The 10624-nt window shown below is 31.8% G+C and overlaps 2 protein-coding genes across 2 annotated transcripts in view; one reads left to right on the top strand and one right to left on the bottom strand.

Moving 5' to 3' along the window:
* Nucleotides 1-275: 275 nt before the first annotated feature.
* On the top strand, nucleotides 276-6988 carry LOC108571106 (tubulin-specific chaperone D). The gene is made up of 9 exons (XM_017933080.1): nucleotides 276-617; nucleotides 691-2371; nucleotides 2598-2801; nucleotides 2989-3153; nucleotides 3917-4041; nucleotides 4113-4466; nucleotides 4546-4848; nucleotides 4923-5241; nucleotides 6965-6988. Exons 1-8 carry the CDS (start codon nucleotides 276-278, stop codon nucleotides 5202-5204), a joined length of 3456 nt encoding a protein of 1151 aa, XP_017788569.1. The 3' UTR covers nucleotides 5205-5241; nucleotides 6965-6988.
* LOC108571081 (alpha-(1,3)-fucosyltransferase 10-like) overlaps nucleotides 5577-10624 on the bottom strand; it is a 6227-nt gene continuing 1179 nt past the window's right edge. The window contains 5 exon segments of the mRNA XM_017933052.1: nucleotides 5577-5745; nucleotides 5797-5833; nucleotides 5836-5896; nucleotides 9586-9763; nucleotides 10439-10604. Coding sequence (XP_017788541.1) covers nucleotides 5577-5745; nucleotides 5797-5833; nucleotides 5836-5896; nucleotides 9586-9763; nucleotides 10439-10604 — 611 coding nt within the window.

The following is a 10624-nucleotide window of genomic DNA, read 5'->3' as shown; positions in this document are numbered from 1 at the left end:
GCATGAAATCTTTGCTTTTAAAAAAGTTTTACTATCCATAATATAATTAAACAAAATTTGTATGTTGTAAACTATACATATACAGTCTTCAGTAAGTAGAAGGTTTATCGTATTGTCGCGCATGCGCCATAATTTGGCATCAGTTTTCGTGCGGTCGACCGAAAGAATTTAATCTTCATATTTTTGGATCTTTATACATAAACTCAGTTGTTTAGGAATGAATTATAATTGATTACATACATTTATGTGAATTACAATAAAAATTACGAAAGAAAATGGTGCTAAATGATTGTTCGGACACAGAAATAATTGGTTGTGGATTCAGTGCTTTTAAGGAAATTGACGAAGTGACTTCTTTAATTGCAGAACTAAAAAAAGCTAATCTTTCTCCAAGTCTTATTGAGAAAAATCGTGATCGATTTAATTTTATTTTATCTCAATATCAAGATCAAAGACAATTGTTAGATCCTTATTTAGATGATATTCTACAACCACTAATTAATATTATTAGAGATGATTATTCTGCAGAAAATATGCGGCATAATGCTTTTAAATATATTTTTATTGTTATGTCCGTTAAAACGTACAAGAAGATCGTTACATATCTTCCACATGAGGTATACAAATACTTTGCTTTTTGTAAATTGTGTTAGATTTCAATTTTTAAAGATGCAATTTAATTCAATATAGGTAGCAGATCTTCTTCCAGTTCTGCGAATGTTAGAAAGACAAGATCCAAATGACGTAGAGACATGGGAAACTCGATATGTACTTCTAATATGGCTTTCTATAATTTCAAAAATACCATTTCCACTTTCACGTTTAGAAATTACTGATGTTAACTCTGAACAATCCATAGTAGTTAGAATTTTGAAAATATGCAAATTATTTTGTTTATCGAAAGATGCTTGTGCTGTAGCTGCAGTTTTTCTGATTGCCAATTTCTTAACAAGATCAGATGTGAAAACATTATATTTGGAAGACACAATATTATGGAGTTTGCAATGTGTGGAAAATGATCCTTTAAGACATGGCCCATTAGCTGTTTTAGCAGCAATATTAAAACACAGTGCAAGAGAAGATGTAAGACCACACATTCAAATAATTTTAGATAAAGTTTTACAGTTACATCTAAATGATAATCCTGCGGACCTTATTCGGAAATTTGGAATTAAGATTGTACAAAGAATTGGATTAGTACTATTAGGAACAAAGCTGGCTTCTTGGAGATATCAAAGAACTAATAGACCTATATGCCTATTATCTAATACTAAAGATATTAATACTATGGAAACTATAGAAAATGTTGAAAGTGTTCCATTTAATCATGATGATCAAGATATTCCATCGGCAATAGAGGATATTATTGAACAAATTATACAAGGTCTTAGAGATAAAGCAATTACAATACGATGGTCTGCTGCAAAAGGAATTGGTAGAATAACAGCAAGATTGCCAGTGGATTTAGCAGATGATGTAGTAGGATTTGTTTTAAATCTTTTTTGTGGTCGAGAGTCAGATTCTGCTTGGCATGGTGGTTGCTTGGCATTAGCAGAATTAGGAAGACGTGGACTTGTGTTACCTCATCGTTTAAGTGATGTGATACCAGTAGTTCTTCAGGCCTTAGTATTTGATGAGCCAAGAGCTTATGGATCGATTGGGTATTTAATTAGAGATGCTGCATGTTATATTTGTTGGTCATTTCCTAGAGCATATGATCCTGATATTATTCAGCCATATGTAAAAGAAATTGCAGCTACACTATTGGTTGTTACTTGTTTTGATCGAGAAATTAATTGTCGAAGAGCTGCTTCTGCAGCATTTCAAGAAAATGTGGGAAGACAAGGAAATTTTCCACATGGAATAGAAATACTTACAATTGCTGATTATTTTGAAGTTGGTGTTAGAAATCATGCTTATTTAAAAATTAGCACACAAATTGCACAATATGAAGAATATACAAAACCTCTTATTGATCATTTGGTTGCAAGAAAAGTTACACACTGGGATACAGCAATTAGAGAACTTTCAGCGAAAGCTTTATTTAATCTAACACCTATTGATTCAAGTTACATGAAGAATACAATTTTACCAAATTTATTAGACATGTTAGATTCTATTGATTTGAATATTAGACATGGTGCAGTATTAGCTATTGCAGAAATTTTAGAAGCGTTGTACAATTGCTGTAATGAAAAAATTGAAGATATAGCTGGACTGTCAGTCATAGAAAATGTAAAAAATATAATAAATACCTTTAGAAAAAGGGGACAATTCAAAGGTCTAGGAGGAGAATTAATGAAACAAGCATGTGCTGTACTTATAAAAAAATGCTCTATTGTTCAGTTACCAATTTCCATAGAAATTATTTGTAAGTTAATATTCTTAGCAAATCCCTTCAAGATATTAATTTTTATTAGAAAAATATTCAATGATAATATAATATATGAATGTTTTTCAAAATGTTATGAAACTTTTTCCTTATTGTATTATTGGGAGTATTATAGTTTATCCAAAATCAACTTTGATTATATTTTCATTATTGCAAGTTGTCAAATTTTCTAAATATTGTAAATAAACGAAAATGATTTTTACAGGTGATTGGCAAAATCTCTTAGAAGAATGTTTGGGTCATGAAGTATCTGCAGTAAAAATAAAAGCTGCTGAAGCACACACAGAATTTTTCCGAAAATACTATGCAAACATAGACAGTCAAGATCGTAATGTAGTTATTAATCGTTATCTTGATAATTTACAATCAAATAATCAACTTGTTCGAATAGGTTTTGCACAAGCCATAGGTAATATAAACAGATTTTTAAAAGTTTTCTGTGCAACAAAGTATTGCATAATACCCTAAATTATTCAGTATGTCACTTATGTCTTTTAACATCATGTAATATTTACTTAATCCATTAAATTTTATTTAAGATCTTTTTTAAATTTGATAATTATGGGTATTTATTAATTATTAATTATTTTTTGTAGGTTATTTTCCTTTATTTATAATTTGTGAAAGAGTAAAGGACATAATACAAGCTCTTATTAAATGTACTGAAATATCAGAAAATACTTTAAAGTGGGCAGAAAGCAGAAAAGAAGCTATTCATGCTTTAATATTGGTCTGTCAAACTTTGGGAGTAAAGGAAGCAGGTGCGTTATTTTTTAAATTGAGTATCAAATTTAAATAAGTCATATTAAACTTGTAGAAGTAAAATTTGTAAAAGTGACATCATAGTTCTGAAAAATAATATATATTTCTTAAGATTATTGTAACTTTTAAAGAAAGTAATTTAATTTTGTCTTTAGATTTCTGACTTTTTAAACTATTTTTCAATTTTTTATTATATTTTATTTCATTTGATTAATTCCTATAAATGAATCAAAATAGGAATGTTTTTAAATTAATATTTTTTTAGAGATTTCAATGTATCATTTATTTTTTTAATGAAAATTCGATTTTTTACTGTAATATAAAGGGTATTTCCTTGAATACAAATATCTAAAATGTCTTAGCATTTTACCTGCTGTCCTTGTAAGCTGTATAATTGTATATGATATATTGGGATTATACTATATGTATACAATATGATTGTTTTACATGTCTACACGTGATTATTTCTGTAAGTACCAGAAATGCGAAAAAGTGTTTCTGATGAAAATTGTATGGTATCGAGAAGGACATATCATTATGATAATTGTTTAACCTTGTGATAACATTAGAGAGTCCTGTGAAGATCACATTTAAATTTTTATCTGAAACATTTTTTTACATTTTTAGTACTTACAGAAATAATCACGTGTAGACATTTAAAATGGTTATACGGTATAGTGTACTATATTAAAAATATAGTATATTTGGAACAATTAGTTAACTCTTTAAACATCATTTAAATAATTTTTTTATACTTTTCAGATAAGTGGCAAATATTCGTTCATGATTTGTACTGTTGCTACTTGTTGGCATTAAAAGAGTATACAATAGATAGTCGAGGAGATATAGGGGCTTGGGTACGAGAAGCAGCAATAACTGGTTTACATGTAAAAATATTTTCTTTACCATACACATATTTAGTTAATTATTTACATTAAGACTGTTCATATTATTTCAGATGCTAACAAATTTAGTGTTACAAGCAAGATTACTTTTTATGTTAGATGAGGACTTAATGGCAAATGTAATTGGAAGAATTGCACAACAGGCTGTTGAAAGAATTGATGGAATTCGAGCACAAGCGGGAAATGTTTTTAGTGTACTGATTCATAATGATCCTCCTTTACCAAACATTCCATATCACGAAGAATTAAAAGCTATATTTCCTTATGATGAATGTAAAGAAAATATAGAGTGGCGAATGGAATCTGCTACTTTTCCTCGATTTATAAAAATGTTATCTTATCCTCCGTATACAATGAATGTTTTACGAGGAATTATATTTAGTGTCGGCGGTTTGAGTGAATCTTTGGTATTTATTACCAATGAAAATATGAATAATTATATCCCACTTTTTAATATCGGATGTTTAATGTAAATTTTTGTTTTAGGTTAAATATTCTAGCGTTTCTTTATTTTCTTATTTACAAGAAATAGATGAGTTGAGTCTACAAAGTTTATGCTATAAAATTTTAAGTATTTTTGAAGAAAGTCACAAAAATGAAAGGATGATTACATCAATACTAGCTTTTTTGGACCGCTTACTTAGTTCTGGTTGTATTCAAGTTGTTCTTGATAATTCTGAAAACGGAATTGCAGAACGAATTTTATTTCTAGTTAAGCAAGAAATAAAGAGTACAAATAATACTAAGTTGTTAATTAGCAGTATAAATGTATTTTGTCAGCTTTTACAGGTACTGATTATATTTTGATATTTAATGCAAAAAGTAATGAAAAAATGTTAGATTAATAATGAATTTGTGTGTAGATACATGGATCAGTTGCAAAAAGAGCATTTTGTCAATTAAGTATTTTTCTTTGTCATAAATATAAGTGTATACGAAAAGTGGCTGCAACAAGAACATATGAAGCTTTAACACTCTATGGGGAAGAAGTGGATATTCCAGAACAAAATTTAAGTAAAATTTTGATTGAATTAAATGTTACTGACTGGGAACAATCAGTGTCTGAACTTCGACCAATAAGAAATCATCTTTGTGATTTAATGAAAGTACCTGTACCTATTTTGCAAACTAAACTTACAAACTGAGTTGAGCCTTTTATTGTGCTTCATTTAAAATAATTTGGTAAGTGGAATTTTAAAGAAACTTTTTATTATAATATTACTATTTTATTAAATAATTATAATATACATTTTTGGTTTACAAAATATGAAATTATTGTAGAACATGTATGGAAAACTACATGCAATTTTGTATATCTGATTAATAGAAGCATGCAAATTAATACAAATTTATTGATAAAATATTTATATCATCGTTTTTAAGAAATAATTACTTGAAGATTAAGGATTAGAGTGAAAATACAAGCTTCAGGAATTTTTTATTGTAAATATATGTGTAGGTTACATATTAAAATTTTTGTAGTAATATTTAATTAATCAACTATTCAATAGTGATACTTAACATTCATTTTTGTGATATATTTTTATTTTATCTTTTTCAAAATTATCCCTAGTTATTGTAAAATTATTTTGCAAATAATAACTTAATAATTTTGCTTCACATTTTCCTAAAATCCATTGGTTTATCCACCAGTTATGATTATCAATTTTATTCATTGATGGATTTCTTGATAGTGGATAATTATAATATTTCTTATCAACAATTTTCCTTTTTATCATTTTCTGTAGACTTTAACAAACAAAACATTCAATTCGTTAACATAATTTCCAAATTCATTGTGAAACCATTTTTTACTTTTTTCTAGCACTTTTATAATCTTATGTTATCTATTTCATAACTATCAATTAATTTGTATTGCAAATATTTATTATGCTCAGCTTCATTGTTAGAAAGATTATGTAAAAACTTGGCCAAACTTATTGGATCCTTGAAATCAAGTACTGAAATAATAGACATATTGTTTGGAAGCCAATCTTAAGAAAAATTGCTCTCTGGGATCATTGTTGGTGTGGCTAATACATGTGAAATGCTATTTTGCTTTGTTTTAGGAAATGGACTAATTTCCGGTAGGTGTCTGGTGTATTTGTGTTTACTTTGATAGTGTCCATTGTTGTTGTATTACAAGCGAATTATTTTACTTTTTATTGGCATTTCTATTAGTTGCAATTTCTTGCAACAACGAAAATCTATTGAAATTTTGTACATGATTATCACTATTATTTTTGCCTTGTGTAGCTTGTTTCCTTTCAGGGTGGACTTCCATTTGTTCTTCCATTCTTTTACTTTGCGGCTTTGTTTCCGTTGCTACGGAATCTCTGGAAGAGAGCAGCCCATATCTGTTTGTTGATACTTGTCATAAGTTTGTATTAGTGAAGGTTCTACTTGTATTAACCACCGTCCGGTTGTGCTATGGTTGTCGATAATATTGGAGGTTGCCGTGTTTGTATGTGTGAAGAAATTATACATGTGTTTGACTTCTGTTGTCGTAATAAGTGTTTTACCATGTACTGACTGTTCATAGTATTGGGTTATGGAAGGCGAGGTTGTGATCATTCTGTTACTGGTGGTGGTGAGTATCGACAAAGGATACGTACCTCCATTTCCCTGTTGCATTTTGTATATATCTGTTCGTAATTTGATTTCTCACTCTCTTCAACCGCTCACTTCCGTCAAAGTAGTGTAATTTTTATACCACATCCGCTATAGTTGTAAGGCTTGTGAGATTATTATTAGCGGATTGTTCAACGATCCAAGTTAAAGGCATGACTGCCGGATCGTTCAATTGATTCCAGCACACTGTTAATTGCTTATATATTACCTCCCAGCCGAGGTCTCCCTTCGGATATATTTGCACAAAAAACTTACAAATGTGTTCGTTCACTAGATCGTCTATCGCAACATCCCCTCAGTTCTGCCTGGAATTGGTTTCTTCGCCTCTGTATCCAGGCGGGAGTGATATTTACGTCTTTAATGAGACAGACTAAGTACGTGAATATGGCACCTGCAGCTAATGAATGCGCTGTTCTTTTTAATTGCTATGATCGGCTTTCATAATAGCCGAGTATGATATTATCCTGCTGTCCAGCCCACTAGGCCTGGATGCCATTTCTAAGTGTTGATCAAAATTATCGAGATCTACAGCGTCAAGATTAATGTTGTTTAGACTCGGCCATGCTTGTTGTAAGGCCAAGTTGGTGAAAATGGCGGCTGGAATTATATGTCCTCTATATTTATAAAAGACAAGGATCTGATCTGAGCTGGACTCTGCAGACACATCCCTAATGAAGGTTGCGGCAGAGTTAAGATAGACATGGGCGTGGCTCGCAGAGCGACATTTTCCCACAATCGCAGCAATCAGAGCTCTTAGCTCATTGACTGGTGGAAAGTGCAGGCGCAAAAGCTGCAACAAGGTGGCTCTACTTAAATTCCGGTCGTCAAGTGAAGATTAACCGCAATAGAATAAGTTGCCACTAAGGTACGAACGAGTATATGATTGTCATCTGTTATGCCTTCATTTCGTGCCCATCTTAAGGCAATTGGTCGGTCTATTAGAGGCTTTGACAACCATACCGCGAGGGCGTCTGATTCAACTAGATGATCTAAGTTCAATATGTCTCCCATGGCTACTGGTAATATTGGAAACATGTTTTCCCAAATCAAAGTGTATTACATTTGTCAATTTTGTAAAGTATTATTTGGTAGGCAAGTGGAAATGGACTGTCCATCCTTTGAATTCAGAATTCTGTCTATTGTACGATTAATCTTATTTTTGGAGAAACCGTTATGTTTTAAGGCGTTTCTTGTGTGGGTACTTTGCGTTTGAGTGCTTTGGATTCTTTAGGAAAGATTGTCTTCTGTATGTGTTCGGATAGTTTGGCCTGTTTTATTACAGTGGTTGTAATTCTTGTTATTGACTTCGTAGGGTCTTTGAGTATTATTCTGTATGTTTCGTTATTGAGTAAGTCTTGTGCTTTACTGATGTATTCGTCCTGCTTCATTAAAATTATCGCGTTGCCCTTGTCTACAGGTAAGATAAGGATATCTTTTTGTTGTTTTATATCCAACAGTGCCTTATTTTCAGATTTGGTCAGGTTGGATTTGGGTATTTTAGCTGATCCTTAGGGCATTGGTGATAAACTTTCTGACCTCGTTGGTCTTTCCAGGCGGGAGGTTGTATATGGCGTTCTCAACCTGGCTGATGGTTTCTTCTGTTGGCATTTTTCTGGGAGCAATGGCAAACTTATGCCCTTTGGCTAGAACAGATAGAGTGTCGGAGGATAAAGGTAGATTAGTCAGATTACTGTGTCTTTCAGAGGTCCAACTTGAGTATTTGGTTTCATCAGTTTGTTCAACTTCTCTTTTTGTTTCTAAATACGGGTTGTATGTACTTTTAATGCCTGCTCATAGCTGAGTCGATCCACTTTATTCCACAGTTCTGAATGGATGTTGTTGCCTAATTCAAGGGATACGTGATAGGAGCTTGTTGGAAATGCGGGATATTTCTTTTTTGATGTAGCCGATCTTTTCACGCAGTAAGGCAAAGCTTGTACGTTCTAGGATTCTTTGGATTTGGCTGTGGATATGTTGTGTTTAATTGTCAGGAAGCGGGGCACGATGCTCTGATCACGGCACCGCTTCAAAAAAGTCAAGATACAAAGATGTTGTACACTTTTACGAGATTTGGAGAAAGAATTAACTTTCTGTAGAATGGCCTCCCCGTAGAGTTGCCTAATCAGAGATTTGAGGCTTTCACGGTCCGGCATCATACAGGTCTTATTGTTAAGGCATTCGGGTGTAAACCGATGGAATTATTTTTCCAACGTTTCGCCAGCATTGTAACTAGCTTCATCAGGTGGTCTGAAGACACACTGATGCTGATGTGTGCCTAGTGGTACTCCACTAATATAGAGGAGCTAACACATGTTCCGGTTCAGCGAGCACCAATCAGAAAGAAACTCTTTTTAATTGGTCAGCAGAACAATTAAATCGTTTTTTAATTCAACAGTTTTTAAATTGTTCTTTCTTTCCGAAAGCCTCAACAGTAAAAACTGTATTATCTAATATATAATTAATTTGGAATAAGTTCTAGTTTAAGCACAATGACTACTTTTATTATGTATTGATTATTTTGCAAAACACTATTGTTTGAAATAATTTAATATAGAAGAAATTGTAAATCAAATATAATACGCTTATAATAAATGTAAATTTCTTAAATACATTTGTAATTTTTAATAAAAATTAAAATTAAGTCAATGTGTTCAACAATGTAATATTTACCTTTTCTTATAAAATACTTTTTAAACTAAAATTTCTACGAATCAGAAAGGTATAGATAAATTTTCTTTAAATTTAGATATTACATAATTAAAAATTGAAAATATCTAATTACTTTTTTAATAATGGAAAAGTTAAATTATTAAGGTAAATTGTACATGCAGCAAAAAATAAGATCATTTAGTCTACTAAAAATTAAAATAATATTTATAATACAAATGTTAATACTTTAAATTTTGGTGATCCATAATATACAGGTATAGATCCAACGATAAGGGGCCTCTACAATTTTTCCGTGATACAGTCTTCACAGATTGCATTTTCAAAAGCTATTGTAAACTTGTAATTAGCAGTGAAAGAAAGGAAATCCTCACTGTTCAAACTTTCAAGGTAATTTTGCTTTAGCCTAGATTATAATTACAGTATTTGTAGAAATAATATAAAGGATACAATTAATTTTGGTTGAACTATAAACCTTTTTACATTCTAACGAATTAATTTATCTTTTATCACGTTGAGCATTAGAGTCGTTACGCACTGTCGACCAGTCTGGTCGCCGGCGACCACTGAATTCAAGAAAATACACGAGCTCGTATGCACTTGGCCGCGGCGACCACGAAAACACGAGCGATGATGTACGGGCAACTCGCTTATCGCGGTGACTGATGAAGTGCATTGAATCAAATGCATACGTTCACACGACAGGCAACTTTCTTACAGACCAGACGTAATGATGAGCTTCAATACAGAAAAATGTATACAACACTGACAATTTTCGAGTTGCTGTGTTTGGTTGCCTTGTTTTTGGTTTTTCGTCGATCAGGTCGCCGACGACTGGTCGACAGTACTTAGCGACTCTTATTTAACATTCGGACGGCGTGCCGTCGGGTGAGACTAACGAGCGGCGGTGCTGGGTCTATTCGGACCCCAACGTAAGCTCATATCGTATAATGTGTTTTTGCTTATTTCTATAAGTCATAATATGGATAATAATGATCAGTAATAAGAATATATATAAAATATATATAACTTTGGGTTTCAAGTATCGAAGTTATACGCTTACAGTGGGGTCAGACAGAACGGACCCGGACGTCGCTGTCGGAGAGTTAAACGTGTACCATATGAGTCTACACGTATGTATTTCGTTAACTCGGTTACATAGATATCTCTATTATTTGCTGTATTACAGTCAGATTGTATATAAAGTAAAGGGGCAAAGCTTTTTTTGTATATTAAGTTACTTTTTTCTTTTGTGTGTGTGAAACAT

The sequence above is a fragment of the Habropoda laboriosa genome, unplaced genomic scaffold, assembly GCF_001263275.1.
Source record: "Habropoda laboriosa isolate 0110345459 unplaced genomic scaffold, ASM126327v1 scaffold106, whole genome shotgun sequence".
NCBI lineage: Eukaryota > Metazoa > Arthropoda > Insecta > Hymenoptera > Apidae > Habropoda > Habropoda laboriosa.
This window is presented reverse-complemented; position numbering and strand designations above follow the sequence as displayed.